Here is a 23189-nt window from a genome sequence, read left to right as displayed (position 1 = left end):
GGGAACTTGCACTAGTGAAAGTATGAACCCTAGGCCTTGTTTCAACACATTGCAATACCATTTACGCTCACTTTTATCATTAGTTACCTTGCTGTTTTTATATTTTCATATTACAAAAACCTTTTTCTACCATCCATATACCACTTGTATCACCATCTCTTCGCCGAACTAGTGCACCTATACAATTTACCATTGTATTGGGTGTGTTGGGGACACAAGAGACTCTTTTGTTATTTGGTTGCAGGGTTGCTTGAGAGAGACCATCTTCATCCTACGCCTCCTACGGATTGATAAACCTTAGGTCATCCACTTGAGGGAAATTTTCTATTGTCCTACAAACCTCTGCACTTGGAGGCCCAACAACGTCTACAAGAAGAAGGTTGTGTAGTAGACATCAAGCTCTTTTCTGGCGCCGTTGCCGGGGAGGTTAGAGCTTGAAGGTATATCTTTAGATCTTGCAATCGAATCTTTTTGTTTCTTGTTTTAGCACTAGTTTAGTTTATAAAAGAAAACTACAAAAAAATATGGAATTGAGTTTGTCTCACACGCTTCATCTTTTTAATATCTTTCGTGAGTATGATGGAAAGGAAAATTGTGCTAAAGTGTTAGAAGAAGAATGCATTAAAATGTTTGTCACTAAATCTTTGAATGATGAGCATGATTGCAATGTTTTTAGTATGAAATCCTTGAATATCCATGGTACTAATGATGATTGCACTAGTTATGATGAAACTGTCTCCTATACACATGTCAATTTTTGTGGAGTGCATTGGGTTTGCAAGTACACACCAAATAGGGAAGATAGATATTGCAAGAGGCATAAGCACTTAGAAACTAAATTGTTGCAAGAAAGTCTAGATGTTTGTGCTGAAGATTTAAACTTTCTTGGCGTACTTGTGGACTTTGCAATGAACAGGGTCATTTAGCTATCCGATGCAAATTGTTTCATGATCTAACTGTGTCCAAAAATTGTGATGACTTGATTTCCCTTGCACATTATAATGAACTTAGTTTGCTTATGGGCTACGAAGAAATGAAACGTATAACTAAGCATCTTCCAGAATTTGCCCGTTATAAACTTCTTGGCTTTGATCTAGAGGAAATTTACATGTATTGTGCGGTGAATTGCATTGAAAATCCTTATATTGCCAATTACATAAAGAAAACAAAACAAATAGAAGATGAAGAGAATACTAATGAAAGGGAAGAGACTTCCCAATACCCTCCTATTATTTCTTATGATGAATCAGGTAACGAGGAGGAGCCTTCTATTCAACCAATCTCATTAATAAGGACCTCCAAAAAGAGGATTGAACCCACACATGATGTGGTGAAGAAGAAGAAAAGAAAAACTAAGAGAGGTAAAAAGATATCTCCCCCAAATAATGCTGCTTCTATTACTATTGTGCCTCATGAAAATATAATTATGGAAGATAATGATACTTCTTATGATCTTAAAAATCTTTTTGGCACTTGCTTGGAAGAATATGATAATTGCTATACTATTGGTGCTATCCATACTATTAATGATGAGAGTGATTATGCTTATGATATGAAAAGGCACAAGCTTGGGGATGCTATGTTTGATGAAGATGATGTTTTTGAGAATATATTTGCTGCAATTAATGTTTGTCCCAAGCTTGGGGATGCTACATTTAATGAAGATGATATTTTTAGTCTCCCATGTTTTGATATGCAAATTTATAATGATGATAGCATGCCTTCTACCTATGATGATTATATTGATGAAAGTGGGTTTGGAAGAGTGTCAACTTTAGGAAGTAATGATCCCACTATTTTGGAGGATGTTGAATCTTATAATATTTATGAAAGTGGATTTGGAGAGGTCATAACTTTATTTAGTGATGTATCCACTATTTCGGAAGAGGTTTCAATCGATTATGATGAGAACAAAGTTGCTACTTATGATGATTATTGTGATAAAACTTATGCTATAAAGAGTAGTGATGATTATATTTATAAAACTTGTCATGATTATGAGTACCCTTTCTCTGAACATTACTCCTTTAACGTGGAAACAATTTATAGTATTCAAGTCTCTTATGATACTCCTACTATTACGAATGAGAAGAATTTTGCTTATGTGGAGAGTAATAAAAATTCTACGCTTGTAGATCGTGAAAAGAATGCTTTGTGTGATAGTTATATTGTTGAATTAATTCATGATGCTACTGAAAATTATTATGGGGGAGGAACATATGCTTGTAGGAATTGTAATAATATCAAGTTTCCTCTCTATGTGCTTGAAGTTTTAAAGTTATGCTTGTTTTGCCTTCCTATGCTAGTTGATTATTGTTCCCATAAGTTGTTTGCTCACAAAATACCTATGCATAGGAAGTGGGTTATACTTAAGTGTGCTAGTCATATTCTTCATGATGCTCTCTTTATGTTTCAATTCTTATCTTTTATGTGAGCATCATTGAAATCATCATGCCTAGCTAAGGGCGTTAAACGATAGCGCTTGTTGGGAGGCAACCCAACTTCATTTTTGTTCCTTGCTTTTTGTTCATGTTTAGTAATAAATAATTTATCCAGCCCCTGTTATGATCGAGTTTTTAATGTTTTAATTAGTGTTTGTGCCAAGTAGAACCGTTGGGAAGACTTGGGGAAAGTCTTTGCGATCATGCTGTAAAAAATAGAAACTTTAGCGCTCACGAGAATTGCTGCCATTTTTTATTCGAGAGTGATATTTAGTTAATTCTTTTTGAAAATGATTAATAAATAAATTCCTCAGTTCCAGCAATTTATTTTTGAATTTTTGGGGTTCCATAAGTATATGTTTGATACAGATTACTACAGACTGTTCTGTTTTTGACATATTCTGTTTCATCGTGTTGTTTGCTTATTTTGATGAATCTATGAGTAGTATCGGAGGGTATGAATCATAGAGAAGTTCGAATACAGTAGATATTACACCAATATGAATTTAGAATGAGTTCATTACAGTACCTTATGATGGTGATTTGCTTTCTTATACTAACGGAGCTTACGAGTTTTCTGTTAAGTTTTGTGTTGTGAAGTTTTCAAGTTTTGGGTAAAGATTCGATTGACTATGGAATAAGGAGTGGCAAGAGCCTAATCTTGGGGATGCCCAAGGAACCCAAAGGTAATATTCAAGGACAACCAAGAGCCTAAGCTTGGGGATGCCCCGGAAGGCATCCCCTCTTTCGTCTTCGTTCATCGGTAACTTACTTGGAGCTATATTTTTATTCACCACATGATATGTGTTTTGCTTGGAGCGTCAATTTATTTTGTTAGGATTTGCTTGCTGTTATTTAGAAGAATGTTTTGAATCTTTTATTTCAATAAAAGTGGCATTGATAGTCTTTACTATGCCTATGTTACAAGTCTTCATGTTGCTGTTTGAAAACAGAAAGTTTACCGCTGTTGCAATAATTCCCTAGAAAAGTAAGAATGTGATAAAATGTTGAAACCTTTTGAATATTAAGATCTGATAAATTTACTACAGTGGGAATTTTCTTGCATAATTTTTGGGGCTAGGAAAGTATGGATCTTGCTGCACTCTTTACAGACTGTCCTGTTTAGGCAGATTTCTGTTATGTTTGCATTGTTTGCATATGTTTGCTTCTTTAATGATTCTATTTGAGGATAGGACTATTAAATATGCAGAGGCATTTAATATGCAATGTTGAATAATAATTTTAGTGATTTGCTACAGTAGAGTATGATAAGGTTTTTGCAATGGTTTATACTAACTTATCTCACAAGTCCTTGTTGAGTTTTGTGTGGATGAAGATTTTGAGATTTAGGGAGACCGTGCTATGAGAGGAATTAAGGAGACACAAAAGCGCAAGCTTGGGGATGCCCAAGTCACCGCAAGATAATATTTCAAGAAGTCTCAAGCGTCTAAGCTTGGGGATGCCCCGGTGGGCATCCCACCTTTCTTCTTCAACAACTATCGGTTAGTATCGGTTGATCCTAAGTTTTTGCTTCTTCACATGATATTTGCTATTCTTAGATGTCATTTTTTTTGTTTTGCTTGCTGTTTGAATAAAATACCAAGATCGGAAATTCTTAAATGTTAGAGAGTCTTCACATAGTTGCATAATTATTCGACTACTCATTGATCTTCACTTATATCTTTTGGAGTAGTTTGTCGTTTGCTCTAGTGCTTCACTTATATCTTTTTTAGAGCACGGTGGTGGTTTTATTTTGAATAAATAGATGATTCTCGTGCTTCTCTTATATTATTTTGAGAGTCTTAAATAGCATGGTAATTTGCTTAAATAATCCTAATATGCTAGGCATCCAAGAATAGTAAAAACTTTCTTATGAGTGTGTTGAATACTAAGAGAAGTTTGATGCTTGATGATTGTTTTGAGATATGGAGTTAGTGATATTAAAGTCGTGCTAGTTGAGTAGTTGTGCATTTGAGAAATACTTGTGTTTAAGTTTGCAAGTCCCGTAGCATGCACGTATGGTAAACGTTATGTAACAAATTTGAAACATGAGGTGTTCTTTGATTGTCCTCCTTATGAGTGGCAGTCGGGGACGAGCGATGGTCTTTTCCTACCAATCTATCCCCCTAGGAGCATGCGCGTAGTGCTTGGTTTTTGATGACTTGTAGATTTTTGCAATAAGTATGTGAGTTCTTTATGACTAATGTTGAGTCCACAGATTATACGCACTCTCACCCTTCCATCATTGCTGGCCTCTTCGGTACCGTGCATTGCCTTTTCTCACATTGAGAGTTGGTGCAAACTTCGCCGGTGCATCCAAACCCCGTGATATGATACACTCTTTCACACATAAACCTCTTTATATCTTCCTCAGAACAGCCACCATACCTACCTATTATGGCATTTCCATAGCCATTCCGAGATATATTGCCATGCAACTTTCCACCGTTCCGTTTGTTATGACACGCTCTGTCATTGTCATATTGCTTTGCATGATCATGTAGTTGACATCGTATTTTTGGCAAAGCCACCGTTCATAATTCTTTCATGCATGTCATTGATGAGTCATTGCACATCCCGGTACACCGCCGGAGGCATTCATATAGAGTCATACTTTGTTCTAGTATTGAGTTGTAAATAAATAGAAGTGTGATGATCATCATTTTCTAGAGCATTGTCCCAAGTGAGGAATAAAAAAAGAGAAAGGCCATAAAAAAGAGAAGGCCCCCAAAAAAGAGAAAGGCCATAAAAAAAGAGAAGGCCCAAAAAATGAGAGAAAAGAAGAGAATGAACAATGCTACTATCCTTTGCCACACTTGTGCTTCAAAGTAGCACCATAATCCTCATGATAGAGAGTCTCTTGTTTTGTCACTTTCATATACTAGTGGAAATTTTTCATTATAAAACTTGGCTTGTATATTCCAACAATGGGCCTCCTCAAGTGCCCTAGGTCTTCGTGAGCAAGCAAGTTGGATGCACACCTACTTAGTTCTTTTGTTGAGCTTTCATACATTTATAGCTCTAGTGCATCCGTTGCATGGCAATCCCTACTCCTTGCATTGACATCAATTGATGGGCATCTCCATAGCTCATTGACTAGCCTCGTTGATGTGAGACTTTCTCCTTTTTGTCTTCTCCACATAACCCCCATCATCATATTCTATTCCACCCATAGTGCTATATCCATGGCTCGCACTCATGTATTGCATGAAGGTTTATAAAGTTTGAGATTACTAAAGTATGAAACAATTGTTTGGCTTGTCATAGGGGTTGTGCATGATGAGAGCATTCTTGTGTGACGAAAATGGAGCATGACTAAACTATATGATTTTGTAGGGATGAACTTTCTTTGGCCATGTTATTTTGAGAGGACATAATTGCTTAGTTAGTATGCTTGAAGTATTATTATTTTTATGTCAATATGAACTTTTATCTTGAATCTTTCGGATCTGAATATTCATACCACAATTAAGAAGAATTACATTGAAATTATGCCAAGTAGCACTCCGCATTAAAAAATCTGTTTTTATCATTTACCTACTCGAGGACGAGCAAGAATTAAGCTTGGGGATGCTGATATGTCTCCAACGTATCTATAATTTTTGATTGCTCCATGCTATATTATCTTCTGTTTTGGACATTATTGGGCTTTACTATCCACTTTTATATTATTTTGGGACTAACCTATTGACCCAGAGCCTAGTGCCAGTTCCTGTTTTCGCCTTGTTTCAGTGTTTCAAAGAAAAGGAATATCAAACGGAGTCAAAACGGAATGAAACCTTCTGGAGAAGTTATTTTTGGAAGGAAAGCAACCCAGGAAATTTGGAGTCCACGTCAAGGAAGCTTCGAGGAAGCCACAAGGTAGGGGGGCGCGCCCACCCCCCTCGGCGCGCCCTCCACCCTCGTGGGCCCCTCGTGGCTCCCCTGATGTATTTCTTCCGCCTATATATGCCCATATACCCTAAAACGACCGGGGAGTACAATTGATCGGGAGTTCCACCACCAGGAGCCCCCGTAGCCACCGAAAACCAATCTAGACCCGTTCCGGCACCCTACCGGAGGGGGCAATCCCTCTCCGGTGGCCATCTTCATCATCCCGGTGCTCTCCATGACGAGGAGGGAGTAGTTCTCCCTCGGGGCTGAGGGTATGTACCAGTAGCTATGTGTTTGATCTCTTTCTCTCTCTCTCGTGTTCTTGATGTGATACGATCTTGATGTATCGCGAGCTTTGCTATTATAGTTGGATCTTATGATGTTTTCTCCCCATCTACTCTCTTGTAATGTATTGAGTTTCCCCTTTGAAGTTATCTTATCGGATTGAGTCTTTAAAGATTTGAGAACACTTGATGTATGTCTTGCCGTGCGTATCTGTGGTGACAATGGGATATCACATGATTCACTTGATGTATGTTTTGGTGATCAACTTGCCGGTTCCCCCCATGAACCTATGCATAGGGGTTGGCACACGTTTTCGTCGTGATTCTCCGGTAGAAATTTTGGGGCACTCTTTGATGTTCTATGTGTTGGTTGAATAGATGAATCTGAGATTATGTGATGCATATCGTATAATCATACCCACAGATACTTGAGGTGACATTAGAGTATCTAGGTGACATCAGGGTTTTGGTTGATTTGTGTCTTAAGGTGTTATTCTAGTATGAACTCTAGGGCTGTTTGTGACACCTATAGGAATTGCCCAACGGATTGATTGGAAAGATAACTTTGAGGTGGTTTCGTACCCTACCATAATCTCTTCGTTTGTTCTCCGCTATTAGTGACTTTGGAGTGACTCTTTGTTGCATGTTGAGGGATAGTTATATGATCCAATTATGTTATTATTGTTGAGGGAACTTGCACTAGTGAAAGTATGAACCCTAGGCCTTGTTTCAACATATTGCAATACCGTTTACGCTCACTTTTATCATTAGTTACCTTACTGTTTTTATATTTTCAGATTACAAAAACATTTATCTACCATCCATATACCACTTGTATTACCATATTTTCGCCGAACTAGTGCACCTATACAATTTACCATTGTATTGGGTGTGTTGGGGACACAATAGACTCTTTGTTATTTGGTTGCAGGGTTGCTTGAGAGAGACCATCTTCATCCTACGCCTCCTACGGATTGATAAACCTTAGGTCATCCACTTGAGGGAAACTTGCTACTGTCCTACAAACCTCTGCACTTGGAGGCCCAACAACGTCTACAAGAAGAAGGTTGTGTAGTAGACATCATCCCCATCGTTGTAAGATAAGGCCATTCCAAATTTGCAATACCAAGCATTTTCTTCTTCTAGTACCACCGTGTGTGCTCCAAGCCTCAAGTGATGTGTACTACTACTACTGCTACTAGTGTGTGTGTGTGTGATACACTAGTGAGTGTGTGAGTAGTACGTGTGTGTGCTCATCCGTCGGTCGTTTATCAGTGTACTCGAATTGCTAGCGAGTAGTTCTGGGCTACCAATTGGTATCAGAGCCCCAAGTTGTGGTAGCCATGGGCGGTGCAAAAGGAGTGCAGCAGCACACCACATCGGATGGTTCCTAGTCGTGGCTATCACATGACGGCTCCCAGTCGCCGCCTCCGAAGGAGCGGTGAGGGCGCAGCCGATCCATGCAAGGAAGCTGCTGCCGCTGGTGTTGCATGCATGCATGCAGCACCAAACGTCAACAGCTTCCTTTGCATGTAAGGAAGTGGTAGTTTCCTAGTAGTACGCTTAGATGGTGTAAGGAACTTACCTAGAGGTTTCCTTGGTAGTACATGGTAGTTTCGTGTGTGTTGTGCACGTCCAGCACATAGTCGGTTTTAGAACCACTATATAAGGGGCAGGTCCCTATCGTTGTAAGATAAGGCCACTCCAAGTTTGCAATACCAGGCATTTCCTCCTTCTAGTACCACCATATGTGTTCCAAGTCTCAAGTGTTGTGTACTACTGCTGCTGCTACTAGTGTGTATGTGATACACTGATGTGCCTCCTATAGGGCCAACCATGTAGGGAGAAAGGGAAAGGAGAGGAGGAAAAGGAAAGTATGAAGTAGGACTCCTACTTCCTTCCCCTCCCCCTCCTTCCTTTCCCCTTGTCCAAATATAGTAAGGGGGCCCGAATTAGACTAGGGTCCCAAGTAGGATTCCTCCTACTTGGGCGCGCCCTAGGCTGCCTCCCTCCCTTTTCATCCTTTATATACGTGGGGAGGGCACCCTTAGAAGACACATCAATTGTTCCTAGCCGTGTGCGGTGCCCCCTCCACAGTTACACATCTCGGTCATATCGTCGTAGTGCTCAGGCGAAGCCCTGTGCCGGTAACCTCATCATCACCGTCGCCACGCCGTCGTGCTGACGGAACTCTCCCTCGGCCTCAACTGGATCAAGAGCTCGAGGGACGTCATCGAGCTGAACGTGTGCTGAACACGGAGGTGCCGTACTTTGGTGGTTGGATCAGTTGGATCGTGAAGACGTTCGACTACATCAATCGCGTTACTAAACGCTTCCGCTTTCGGTCTACGAGGATACATGGGCACACTATCCTCGCTCGTTGCTATGCTTCTCCTAGATAGATCTTGCCTGCTCGTAGGATTTTTTTTTGAAATACTACGTTCTCCAAAAGCGACGCACCGACGCAGATCACTGCCTCAAGATTAAGAGCCCGTACACGATTCCATCTCTTATTGAAAAATGAAATCGAGGCAGGAATCTATGGTTGAATTATTCAACCTATATCAATCTACAATGGTGGAAAGCATTAAAAAAGGCGGCTGCTACGGATCAACCGACTTATTTCCTGAGAAGTCAGTCGACTCCTAGGCTGTCAGATTCGTCCTCGCCATCCATTGGATTCGGTCAACGCCACTGCACAGGGCCGTCCTTCTATCATCGCAACCGCGACGGAGCAAACGAAGCGCCTCGCCGTGGGAAGCATCGTCGTCCGGCTCGCAGCTGGCACCACACCCCCTCTCGCTAGTAGCGCAACAGTGCTCCACAGCCGGCCACCGGCGACGCTTCACCGCAGCGCCAAACCCCGGTGCGACGGCGCTCCATCGCAGCACCCGCCACTGCCGGTGAAGCTCCATTGCAGCTCCAGGCCGTCGTCGATCCCTGCATCACAGCACCGACAGCCGCCGGTGAAGCTCCATTGTAGCATCGACCACTTGCATCGCAGCACGAGCAGCCGCCGGTGAAGCTCCATTGCAGCACCGAGCGCCGCATCACAGCTTCGGGCCGCCAATGAGCGCTGCATCGCATCACCGATAGTCCCTGGTGAAGCTCCACTGCAACACCGCCGGGCAACCATCCGCCCGTTGCAGCGCCGCCGCGCGACACCCCATTGCAGCGTCGGTGATCCCCCATGCACCACCGTCCACGAGCGGGCTTGCATCGGGCTTCATCTCCTAGCTGGCCACTACAACACACGTGTACTGCGGCGATTCGCCAGTTGAAGAAGAGAGATGGGGGCAGGGAGGAGCATCGTGGCCGGAGGGAGCGCTGGATCTGATAGCTACGGGGAGCTGTTGGGGTCAACGACTCAGTTTGTTTGGCTGAGGCGCTCTTGTGTGGATAAAGATGAGGATGGAGAAAGCGGTGTGGGGTCCCGCTGGGACACGTGTCACGCGTCAGAGGAGGGTTAGGCTGGTCGTAATGGGAGTATCATAGGTAGTATCATGTGCGCCAACTAAGCAATTTTGATGATGTAGCATAGAATTAAATGAAGAAAGAAAGGCTTGAGTATCATATCATGATACCGTATCATATTAAATGATGTGCTACTTTGTGTCATGCATAACAATAAATGTAGTCTTATATGATATTAATATATGATACCATGCATTACGAATGTAGTATCATATACTAGTATCATATGCATGATACTAATATATGATACTCTCTATTACAATCAGCCTTACGCCGCCCTGTAATCAGGCGGCTGTTTTCAAAGGTTTTCCCTAAAAAAACCTTTCCCGACATGTACATGTGTTGGCGTACTTTCTCATCTTACACCCTGTTTGGATGTAGGAAAAACGGTTTGGAATTGGCAATCTGGAATTGCCAGGCCAAATTTTGTTGTCTGGGGGTGGTACAGGATTTGGGCTTGGAAAAGTTGGCCCAATTCCAAGCGATCTCGCGCAAGGTTTCCGGAAAGGCTCGGAAACGCCCAGCAGCCCCCACCCCGCATACCTCGCTCGTTCGCTGGACGACCTGCTCTCGCTCCCGACTCCCCTGAATCAACCGCCGGCGGCGGCGGTCAGTTCTCCGGCCCTCCTCTCCCTCTCCCATCCGTCCCCTCCCTCCTCTCCCTCCGATCCGTCCCCTCATCCTCTTCCACCGTTCTCCGGCCATGGCGCGACCTCCTCCGGCGAGGCCCTCAAACCCTAGATTCTGTAGAAGGGGATTTGCGGCGGGAATAGGTCGTCCGCAGGGGAACGACGGTGGTAGTGGAACGACGGCGGGAGTGGCGCCATCCCCTCCCGTGTGGAGCTCGAATTTTTGTGGTGTCCGTAGGGGAACTCGAATTTTGTGGTGTTCACTGTACCTCCTCAGATGCAGTCCAATGCCTCGAATTTAAGAGCTCGAATTTGTGTGTTGCTTAAGTATGATTTGTTTGAACTATGCAGGTTCCCAGGGGATTTAGGAGCTCAAATTTCCGTGGTGCCAAGGTATATTATCTACTCGTACCCCATGTTTGTACTGTGATTTTGTTTTGTCATTTATACACATGTTGTTGCGATGGTTTATTATGTATCAATGCTCTGAATAATGTGAGCTCAAACCCTGCCTATGGGGCACAACACGTTGGGCAGGTAGTTTACTTGGCTTGAAAGGGCTAGGTAGTTTCCTAGTTATTTCCTAGTAGTTTCCTTAGCGTTGTAAGGAGGTTGACTAGAAGTAGACTACAGCTGTGTAAGCAATTACGTAGTATTTTCTCGGAAATGGCTTTGCATGGCCATGGTAGAAGCCACGTAATTCCTAGTGTGTGTGCGTGTGCTGTGCACATCCCAGCCTATAAAAGGACCCGGCTCCTTCACTTGTAACAAGGCCATTTCATTCCAATCCATCCAGCCTCATAGCAAAGCTTGTGCTAGTACGTGAGCTCCTCCTCACTTATATCAGTGTGTGTATGTCCAAAATACAAAGAGTGTGTTCTGCTAGTTAGTATTAGTTTCAGTGTACTTTGTGTTTCCTCGACATCGTCTGATCCTCGAGAGCCAGCTAGACTGTAGTTGGGCTAACATTGGCATCAGAGCCTCAGGTTATGCTGAAGCATGCCGAAAGAAGGCGTTGCGGGCGACGGCTCCAAGACCGCCGAGCAGAGCTCGGCTGAGGAGGCCCGTGCGGCGGACTCGCTCGCGCCGCGAGGCAGGCCGGGAGGCGGGCTGGAAGCCACGCTCCGTGCGAGACGTGGGCATGTCCAGTACCTCCTTCCCTCTCCTCACGCGGACCAACTACCCCACTTGGTCGCTCCTGATGAAAGTCATCATGGAGCCCCGGCATATGTGGAAAGCCGTGGAAACCGGTGATGTCGAGTACGAGGAGGACCGGTTGGCGATGGAGGCGATCTTGCGCTCCGTCCCACCGGAGATGGTGCTCACCCTTGGCGCCAAGAAGACGGCCAAGGAAGCATGGGACACCATCAAGACCGCGCATCGGCGTGGAGCGTGTACGGGAGTTGAAGGCCCAGACCTTGCGCCTCCAGTACGAGGAGATTCGGTTCAAGGCCGGTGAACAAGTCAACGACTTCGCCTTGTGGCTGCAAGGTCTCGTCACCGAGCTCGCAACGCTCGGAGATCCCATCGACAACAAGATGGTGATTCTCAAGTTTCTCCAAGTCGTCCCCAGGCAGTACAAGCAACTGGCCTAGTCCATCGAGAGCTTGGTGGATCTCTCCACCATGACGATCGAGGAGCTGGTAGGGCAGCACCTCGCCAACGGCGAGGTCGGAGCTATTCGACGCCGACGACAGCGTTGGCGTCCCACACAGGTTCCGATGCATGGGGGATCTTCTCGGCAAGCCTGTGACAACGCCGCAGCAGCCCGAGAAGGAGGACGTTGATGACGACGAGGTCCTGCATATGATGGCCGGCGAGGAGCCGACCACGTTCGCGGAGGCCGAGCAAGAGGATTGCTGGCACCACGCGATGCTGGACGAGTTGGTGTCGATCAACGACAACGCCACTTGGACACTCACCACACTGCCTGTTGGGCATTGAGCCATCGGGCTCAAGTGGGTGTTCAAGGTGAAGAAGGACGAGCATGGCGCCATTGTCAAGCACAAGGCGTGCCTCGTCAAAAAGGGCTACGTGCAGCGTGAAGGAGTGGACTTCGAGGAACTCTTTGCTCCGGTGGCAAGGCTGGAGTCCGTGCGGCTCATCCTTGCTGTGGCTGCTCACCGCGGGTGGGAGGTACACAACATGGATGTCAAGTAGGCGTTTCTCAACGGCGACCTTAACTAGGAGGTGTACGTCTCCCAGCCTCCAGGATTCGTTGCCAAGAACCACTAGCAAGGCGTGTACAGGCTACACAAGGCCCTGTACGGTCTCCGGCAAGCCCCAAGTGCGTGGAACACCAAGCTCGATGCAAGCCTCGCATCCCTTGGGTTCTCAAGCAACGCTTCTGAGCACGGCGTGTACTCGCGTGGCACCGCGAACACGCTGCTCATTGTCGGCATCTACGTTGACGACATGGTCATCGTCGAGGCAGAGCCTGAAGAGGTTCGACGCTTCAAGGGAGAGATGCATCGTCTCTTCAGCATGAGCGACCTCGGGCTGCTTCGGTACTACCTCGGACTAGAGGTGAGCCATGAGGGTGGTCGCATCACGATCACGCAAGCGGCCTACGCCGCGAAGATGCTCGAGCGAGCAGGCATGAAGGACTGCCATGCCGTGCACGCTCCAATGGAGGCACGGCTGAAGCTCAGCAAGGATAGCTCCGAGAAGGCGGTGGATGCTACGCTCTATCGCAGCATCATCGGGAGCCTCAGGTATCTCGTGCACACCCGACCTAACATCACGTTCGCTGTCGGGTACTTGAGTAGCTACATGGAAGCTCCGGCAAGCGATCATCTCGCTGCCGTCAAGCACCTACTCCGGTACATCGCCGGTACACTCACGTATGGATGCGTGTATCATCGTGGCGATGGCGAGAGCTTACTCGGCTACAGCGACTCCGACCACAATGCTCATTTGGACTCCCGGAAAAGCACCTTTGGCATACTGTTTTTTCTTGGGAGCAGTCCCATCAGCTGGCAATCAGTGAGGCAGAAGGTTGTCGCCGCTTCTTTGTGCGAGGCGGAGTACATCGCGGCAGCTGCAGTGGCATGTCAGGGAATCTGGTTGGCTCACCTTCTCGGCGAGATGCTAAATCAAGACACCGCCCCTGCACTCATCTTCGTCGACAACAAGTCGGCGATTTCCCTCTTCAAGAACCCAGTGCTTCATGACCGCAGCAAGCACATCGATCTCCGCCATCACTTCATACATAGGTAGTTTCCTGTTATTTCCTAGTAGTTTCCTTAGCGTTGTATGGAGGTTGACTAGAAGTAGACTACAGCTGTGTAAGCAATTACATAGTAGATTCTAGGAAATGGCTTTGCATGGCCATGGTAGTAGCCACGTAATTCCTAGTGTGTGTGCGTGTGTTGTGCACATCCCGGCCTATAAAAGGACCCGGCTCCTTCACTTGTAACAAGGCCATTTCATTCCAATCCATCCAACCTTATAGCAAAGCTTGTGCTAGTACGTGAGCTCCTCCTCACTTATATCAGTGTGTGTATGTCCAGAATACAAAGAGTGTGTTCTGCTAGTTAGTACTAGTTTCAGTGTACTTTGTGTTTCCTCGACTTCGACTGATCCTCGAGAGCCAGCTAGACTGTGGTTGGGCTAACAAATAATTTGTGGACAAATGGTGTGTGCATTGTAGCTTTTTTCATCATGTCTCAACAAGAGTTGGTTGCCTACATTACCGAAGAGAACAAAAGAAGAAAAAGAAAGAGGATGTTGTTGACAAAGCAGTATTTCAACTCTAGCATTTTCTTATCTTAGTTCTCAGAGGGCACCGAGGAATCTCGGATGCTTCGATGATGATGAGGAAAAGGTTGCATATCGGGAGTATATATTGAAACAAACTTATGAGGGGTCCGAGACAAATTGCTATGATAAGCTACGCTTAACTAAAAGAAACTTCCATGATCTTTTGTGCTATGTTGCGTGAGAAGTGTGGTCTCAAAGATAGCCCGTTTGTGACTGTAGAAGAAAAATGTTGCTATGTTCTTACAAGTTGTTGGACATGGACTTAAGATGAGGATGTTGGGTGGCACGTACCAGCGTTCTTTAGAGACCATCAGTAGGCATTTCTCTACTGTGTTGTCAGCCATCCTATCTCTAACTCGGGAGTTTATCAAGCTTCCTGATCCTTCTATCACCCCTCTCGATGATTACAAGTGGATGTGGTTTCCTAATGCACTTGGAGCACTAGATGGGTGTCATATTCCTGTGTTTGTTAATGCTGCTGACAAAGGGAGGTATAGGAATAGGCACCAAGATATCACCACTTACATGCTAAGTGTGGTTGATTGGAACATGAAATTTCTCTATGTTCTACCTTGTTTGGAGGGTTCGGCATCGGACTCGGGAGTGCTAAAAGATGCTATGAGAATTGATCTTGAAGATGCATTTGTTGTACCATAGGGTACGACTCTTTCTCTTTGCATTTCATTTCTCATATTTAATTGTTAGCTACTTACGTACTTGTCAATAGGAAAGTACTATCTTGTTGATGCTGGCTATACCAATGGACCTGGATTTGTATCTCCATTCAGATCCACTTGATACCACTTGAAAGAGTGGGTTGCCAGTCAACAACAGCCCCAAAATGAAAAGGAGTTGTATAACTTGTGCCATGCTCGTGCTAGAAATGTTGTGGAGAGAACCTTTGGCTTGTTGAAGAAAAAATAGGCCATCTTGCGTTCTTGTTGTTTCTTTGACATAGAGGACCAAATAACACATGTTCATTTGGTAGTTCATATTGAAATCTCTACAAAAGACTTATATTTAGGAACGGAGGGAGTACAAAGGATTTGCCAAAAACCTGTGTGGTCAATTGACCGCACTCCTCTCAACGTGGCTTCGCCCCTGTATTATGAAGTCATGTAAGGTGCTTTAACATAACCATGAAGCCTCATGGCTGCAGCTACATGTTGGAAAGTTTATTTGTTTTCGTTTGTTTGGATCAATAAAAGGTGAATGTGTAAATGGACAAATAGAAGCCTACAACAGCTATCTAGCGTTATTATTCCATCTGGTTATTATTTTGGTTGTTTCATTTGGAGATTGGATTTTCAGTAGCACCATTTTGCATGTATGCTTTTTTACTTTAAAATTTTCAACTCAAATTGTCCTCTTTTTGGGTCGGGGGGAGGGGCTTCTAAAGTTAGTGCTATTACAGTTGTTTTCTACTCCCTCCGTTCCATAAATCTTGTCGTGGTCTTAGTTCATACGACGACAAGTATTATGGAACGGAGGGAGTATTATCTATTTCGGCCTATTGTGGTAGTTTTTAATTTAATTGTAGTAAACATCAGTGGTTTGTGGGTTGCAACAATAAGTGGACAATTTTTTGTTGCATGTTATATTTCTACTTTATACACCACCTAACTGCATCTCCAAATAGTCCATGTTATACAGCCAGCACATGAATTTCTTCTTCAAAATTCTTAATTGCTGTGAAAGATGTCATCGTTCTAGTGCCACTGTCTTACTGCTCTTTCTTCCTTTGTCGTAAGATGTTCAAGTGAACAATATCTAGTACTGAACTAGCTGGACATTGTTTTGTCGTAATACCATCCCATTTCATGCATGTATACTACAAGAGATGTGAATTAAGTTTAGCATATCTGTATCTGCTGGGGGTGTCGATATCTCTTTATTTCTAACTGTGAGTACTATATTGTTTTCCAGAATTCCTAGTTTATTAGGCTAATTTTGTATAGATGGTATATAAGTATTAGTCAGGCAGTCACACTCATCAGTCTCATAAGCAGTTAGATGATTCATTTTGTGATTTTAGGAAACAATGTTGTATGGACATTTGATATGCTGGTAGCAAATTAGTGTATTGATCTTGGTGTGCCAAAATTGTTAGACTTATAACTGTAACATCAGCATTGTTACAAATTATAACATGTACCCCCTCTGTTCATAAATATAAGAGCGTTTAGATCACTACTTTAGTGATCTAAATGCTCTTATAGTTCTTTACAGAGGGAGTAACTGTTTCTTTTTAAAATGAAACACACCCAGCTCCGTATGTACAAATGCAACTATGCTACTTGTTTCAACGAATGGTACTATTTAAATTTTACTCTGCTTTATTCTTTGACGTAATGTTCTTTAAATGTTAGGTTTCTGTTACTATCAGATAGGAGCCTGAGGTGGTCAACGAATAACATTTGGTTAACACTTAAAAGCTGACGTTACGTAATTGGAACAATGCCTCCTCATAAGATAGAGACTGGGCACCAGGATGTGGTGCATGACATCGCGATGGATTACTACGGGAAGCGCCTCGCCACTGCATCCTCTGATAACACAATAAAGATCATTGGCGTAAGTGGCACCTCGCAGCAGCAACTTGCTACTTTGAGCGGACACCAGGGCCCAGTTTGGCAAGTCGCGTGGGCTCATCCTAAGTATGGTTCCATGCTTGCATCCTGCAGCTATGATGGGCGGGTTATAATATGGAAAGAAGGGGGCAAACCTGATGAGTGGACACAGTTTCACACTTTCACTGAGCACAAGTCTTCTGTAAATTCCATTGCTTGGGCGCCTCATGAACTCGGCATCTGCTTGGCTTGTGGTTCATCTGATGGGAACATTTCAGTCTTCACAGCTCGTTCTGATGGTGGGTGGGAGACGACGCGCATCGACCAGGCTCATCCAGTGGGCGTGACCTCTGTTTCCTGGGCTCCAGCGATGGCCCCTGGTGCCCTAATCAGCCCAGGGCCTTCTGGGCAGTTTGAATATGTTCAGAAACTTGCTTCTGGTGGCTGTGACAACACTGTCAAGGTGTGGAAGCTCACCAACGGAAGTTGGAGGATGGACTGCTTCCCAGCCCTTCAGATGCACAGGGACTGGGTGAGAGACGTCGCCTGGGCTCCAAACCTAGGCCTCCCAAAGTCCACAATCGCCAGCGCCTCTCAGGATGGAACTGTAGTCATCTGGACAGCGCCGAAAGAAGGCGAGCAATGGGAAGGCAGGGTTCTGAATGATTTCAGAACCCCTGTTTGGAGGTTGTCATGGTCGCTGACAGGAAACATACTGGCGGTCTCTGATGGCAACAACAATGTGACCCTGTGGAAAGAAGCTGTGGACGGTGAATGGCAGCAAGTGACTACCGTCGAGCCATAGATGTTTCGTGTTCTACCTCTAGCTGCATTTATATCGCTATCATAACAAATGTAGTCTGTCTTTATTTTATCTGTATGGCTTCGATTACAAGTGGTAACTCCCCGTGATTGTTAGGCTGTTGCCTATGACAAGCTTTTTTCTTGGTCAAAAAGCAGATAATTTGGAACTTCTATCCCAATTGGACTCATGTATGGTTACGAGGACTTTTGCCTGGCCAGGCAGCTGTACGTACAACTTTTTTTTTGTTTGGTTGCAAACCTGGCCTGAGACAAATACTTTAAATATTAAATAAATAGATTTGATGGCTGAGCTGCATCCCATTCTATCGGCCTAGACCAGACCAGGCTAATCAACCTGCCTGTATGCTAGCCAGGCTAATCAGCTGCATGTTGCCAGGGTCATGTCCAGAACTTCAGGTTTTAAACCAAACAGCAACCTGGCACATCTCAGAGAGGTCGTCAGGTGAGGCAAATCCTGCCAGGTTTCGGTCAGTTTGGCGACTGTGTGAGTGCTTGCTCTCGATTAAAGCTGCGATTAAATTACAGCATTGCTTTCCGGAAGCAAACCAAGTTTGCTGATAGTTTGGCAAGAAACTCATTTGATAGTCGATCTTCTGGTTCTTGGGAAAACTTAATCGCTGATTTTGTGTCTCATCTTCTTGTAACTAACATGACTATTTTATGAGAAATAAAGTCTATTATACCATAAAAAGAAATCAGACCTGCGCGCGATTACTATTATCTTGTGTAGACAAATTTTTCATCGTGCTTTACCCCTTTCATTGTAAAATACACAAAGCTTTTAACATGGATTCACTCCTAAAAGATCTAACTCATGTGGACAAACTTGTTAAATTTTTTATTCGATTTTCTTATAAACTGGATCAGCCTTCTGGCATATTGACCCTTTTTAGTATATTCAGGTGGGTGAACTGAAAAGGGGTGCAGCGCGCACCCACTACCCCCGCGCCATTTAGGGCCAGCCCTTGTGCGGGGCTGGATGCCCCCTGTTTCTTTTTTTCAATTCGTTTTGTCTTGTTTTTTTTCTTTCTGTTTTTGTTTTTCTTCTTTAAATATCTTGGGAATTCAAAAGGTTTCAAATATTGAAAAATATTAATTTTCAGAAAAAATAATCAAGAAATCATAAATGATCGTGGATTCAAAAAATTGTTTGTGATTTTTAAAAAGTTTGCATATTCATAAAGTGTACATGATTTTGAAAAAATGCTCTGAAAGGTAACAAATGTTAAAATTTTAAAAAATAACTCCATATTCAAAAAACTGTTCGTGAATTTGAGCAAATGTTTGCGAACTCAAAAAATATTTCATGAACTTTAAAAACTGTTCATAAAACAAGTTCATTTCTTAAAAAAATGTTGGTTCGCTCACAAATATTCATATTTCAATAATGTTTGTGAAAACAAAAAATATTAATGAATTTCAATACAGATCCTCGATCCAAAAAAAATCACGACCTAAAGAAAAAGTTCACAAAAAACAGTATGTGAAATTGTAACTTTTGTACAATTTCAAAGATATTTGTGAATTTACTAAAATGTTCATGAATTTAAAAATGCTCACGACTTCATACCAATATATGCAAACTAAAAAAACATGATTTCAAAAAGTTGTTCAAGATTTCAAAAACTGCTCACGATTTTGAGTTCTCTTTATGTTTTCTGAAAGAATGATCACAAATTTGTAAAAAAATATTCATGAAGTTAAAATATGTTCGCACGTTGAAAAATTATTCATGATATAACAAAGGATCACGAATTTGAAAAAATGCTTGGAAAAAGAATAATAAAAAGAGAAGGAAAAAGAAAAATAAGAAATAAGAAAAATAAAAGAAACATGAAAAGGAATAAAGTAGAAAAAAGAAAACCAGAAAACAAATAAAAAATAAAGGAGGGAACAAAAATGATATAAACCAAAAAAAAAATCAAAAGGTAAAGAGAGCAACTAGTTAATGAGCGCTCCTTCGGGAGCCTCGCAACGATCAACGCCACTTGGCGTGCACCTTGCCATTCGCCACGTGTCGCCCTTTGGGTGCTCCCTCCGGATTTTTTTTCCGCATGCCTTTCCAGCTTTTCAAACGGGGTTTTCTGGGTTTTTCGACGTTTTGGTTTTCCATCGGTCTTCGTTTAAAAAAATGCGTGAAAAAATGCGTTATTTTTGCGAGAGTCACGGTTTTGCTTCTGCGAGAGGTACGGTTTTTCTTTTGCTAGAGTCACGGCCGTTCCTCTCGAAAACGAAAACAGATACGTTTTCAATTTTTTTTCCTTCGCGAGAGTCATGGTTTTGCTTCCGCGAGAGGCACCGTTGTGCTTTAGCGAGAGTCACAGTTGTGCCTCTCGGAAATGAAAAAAAATACGTTTTATATTTTTTTATTTCGCGAGAGTCACGGTTTTGCTCCCTCGAGAGGTACGTTTGTGCTTTCACGAGAGTCACGTCCGTGCCTCTCGGAAACGAAAAAAAACGCGTTTTCTTTTTTTCCCGCAAAAGTCACGGTTTTGCTTCCGTGAGAGGCACGGTTGTGCTTTCGTGAGAGTCATGGCCTTGCCTCTCGGAAACGGGAAAAATGCATTATCTTTTCTTTTTCTTTCGCGAGTCACGGTTTTACTTCCGCGAGAGGCACGGTTGTGCTTTTGCGAGAGTCACGGTCATGCCTCCCCGGAAACAAAAAAAACATGTTTTCTCTTCTTTGTTTTTTTTTCCACGAGAGTCCTGGTTTTGCTTCCGCGAGATGCATGGTTGTGATTTCGTGAGAGGCATGGGCGTGCCTCTTTCGGAAAGGGAAAAAGCCCGTGCTTCTGGTTTGGTTTTTTCGTATGATTTTTTTGTCCATTTTTTTCGTAAAAAAAGTTCGTCAAAACCTATCAACATGGGATCTATTTTTAAAGATCTCGATGCGAGAAATCCAACGGTGAAATCGGTTCGAGATTTGGACACACGATTTAAGAGATAAATGAATAAACGGATCTACGAAAAAAAGGAAAACTCGTAGATTGCGACAAGAGGTGCACATACAGCGCGCTATTTGTCGCAACCTGAAAAGGGTGGGGTGATCTTTGCAACGAGTACTCCTCAACTTGTAATTTCTGTAAAAACCGGTCTGGGATAGGTTCCCAAAACAGAGCTAGTTGGGCTGGCTCAAAGTGTGCCTAGCCAGCCAACCCATCTACACGGGGGAATCCCCCTGTGTTTTCTGTATTTTTTGTTTCAAATAATTCTGTATTTCAAAAAAATGCAAAGTTAAAAAAATGTTTGATAAAAATCATAAAATTTTCGTCAATTCAAAAATGTGCAGGTAATCAGAAAATTCGTGGATTCATAATTTTTTTGTGATTTGGAAAAAGTGATCGCATATTCTAAAGAAGTTCGCAAAATGATCGTTGATTTATAAAAATTATCATAACTTTCAAAAAATGTTCAAGAATTCGATTTTTTTTCTTGATTTAAAAAATTCTCAGCAATTCATAAAAAAACGTTCACAATTAATGAAAGTTTATGATTTAAAAAGATGTTCAGAAACTAAGAAAAATCATGATTGAAAACAATGTTAACAATTTCTAAGTATTTTTCACAAGCTGGAAAGATGTTCACAAAAGTTAAAAATGAAAACAAACGATCATGACAAAAAATAAAAGAAAAAAGAAAGGAAAGAAAAATAAAAAAATAAAAGAAATAAAAAAACCAGTCGGGAAAGGTTATTGAAACTTCCCATAACCAAAAAGGATCTAGGTTGGCCAGCCCAAGCGTACATAATTGGGGGGTACGTGCTAAGTCGATCAAAGCACCAAATAGACAAAAACATCGAAATCACTAATTAAGGAGGGAGCAACTAGTTAACGAGCGCTCCTTCGGGAGCCTTGTAACGATCAGCGGCACTTGGCGCTCTCAGCCATTCGTCACATGTCGCACTCTGGACTCTCCCTTTGGATTTTGTTTTTTTATTTTTCACACGCGTTTTCGGCTTTTTAAACGGTTTTTCCCGGGTTTTTTCGACGTTTTGATTTTCACCCGGTCTTTCTTAGCTTTTCGATCAAAAAAATCGCAAAAAAAATGTGCGCGAAAAAACGCGTTTTCTATTTTTTCCCTTTCGCAAAAGTCACGGTTTTTCTTCCGCGAGAGGCACGGTTGTGCTTTATCGAGAGTCACGGCGTGCCTTTTGGAAACGAAAAAAAAACGCGTTTTCTGTTTTTTTTCTTTTGCGAGAGTCACGGTTTTTCTTCCGCGAGAGGCACGGTTGTGCTTTTGCAAGAGTCACGGGCGTGCCTCTCGAAAAGGGAAAAACAAAACGCGTTTTCTGTTTTTTTTTCTTTCGTGAGAGTCACGGTTTTGCTTCCGCGAGAGGCATGGTTATGCTTACGCGAAAGTCACGGCCGTGCCTCTCAGAAAGGGAAAAAATACACGTTTTTTGTTTTTTTTCTTTCACGAGAGGCACGGTTCTGCTTTCCGCGAGAGGCACGGTTGTACTTTCCCGAGAGTCACGGTCGTGGCTCTCGAAAACGAAAAAAAATGCGTTTTCTGTTTTTTTTCCTTCCACGAGTCATGGTTTTGCTTCCACGAGAGGCACGGTTGTGATTTCGTGAGAGGCACGGGCGTGCCTTTTTCGGAAAGGAAAAAAAAACGTGCTCTCGGTTCGGTTTTTTCGTCCGGTTTTTTTTGTCCGTTTTTTTTGTGAAAAAAAAGTTCGTCAAAACCTACCAACATGGGATCTAGTTTTGAAGATCTCGACGCGAGGAATCTAATGGTGAAAACGGTTCAAGATTTGGACGCACGGTTTAAGAGATAAAACATTTTGAATAAATGGATCTACGAAAAAACGAAAAAACTCCCGGGTTGCGACAAATGGCGCGCTGCATGTGCACTACTTATCGGGACCTGGGAAAGTGAAGTGTTCTTTGCAACGAGTACTCCTTAATTAGTGATTTGGAATTAAGGTGTACTTGTTGCAAAGATCATTTCAATTCCCCTAATTGCGACAAGTGGTGCACATGCAACACGCCACTTGTCGTAATCTGATAGTTCTCTCTTTTTCCGTAGATCTGCTAATTCAAAATGTTTTATCTCTCAAATCGTGCGTTCAAATTTCGAACCTCTTTCATCGTTGGATTTCTCGCGTTGAGATCTACAAAACTAGATCCAATATTGATAGGTTTTGACGAACTTTTTTTTCATGAAAAAATCGGACGAAAAAACCGAACCTGGAGCACGGGTTTTTTCCCTTTTCAAAAGTGGCACTCACGAAATCACAACCGTGTCTTTCGCGGAAGCAAAACCATGACTCTCGCGGAAGGAAAAAAAGAGAATACACGTTTTTTTTCGTTTCCGAGGAGGCACGGCCGT

At 43.0% G+C, this 23189-nt stretch overlaps 1 protein-coding gene across 1 annotated transcript; it reads left to right on the top strand.

Annotated features, from left to right (window-relative positions):
* Positions 1-10457: 10457 nt before the first annotated feature.
* LOC123105715 (protein transport protein SEC13 homolog B) lies at positions 10458-18010 on the top strand. The gene is made up of 3 exons (XM_044527833.1): positions 10458-10681; positions 11053-11094; positions 16833-18010. The coding sequence occupies exon 3, from the start codon at positions 16921-16923 to the stop codon at positions 17836-17838; it is 918 nt and encodes a 305-aa protein (XP_044383768.1). The 5' UTR covers positions 10458-10681; positions 11053-11094; positions 16833-16920; the 3' UTR covers positions 17839-18010.
* Positions 18011-23189: the final 5179 nt, after the last annotated feature.

Source organism: Triticum aestivum, chromosome 5A, assembly GCF_018294505.1.
Source record: "Triticum aestivum cultivar Chinese Spring chromosome 5A, IWGSC CS RefSeq v2.1, whole genome shotgun sequence".
In the NCBI taxonomy this organism is placed as follows: domain Eukaryota; kingdom Viridiplantae; phylum Streptophyta; class Magnoliopsida; order Poales; family Poaceae; genus Triticum; species Triticum aestivum.
Note: the sequence above shows the minus strand (reverse complement) of the source record. Positions and strands in the feature narration are given on the sequence as shown.

Bases quoted from the DNA above. Each gene is read 5' to 3' on its own strand.
- LOC123105715 (XM_044527833.1), top strand. From the start codon at position 16,921: ATGCCTCCTCATAAGATAGAGACTGGGCACCAGGATGTGGTGCATGAC.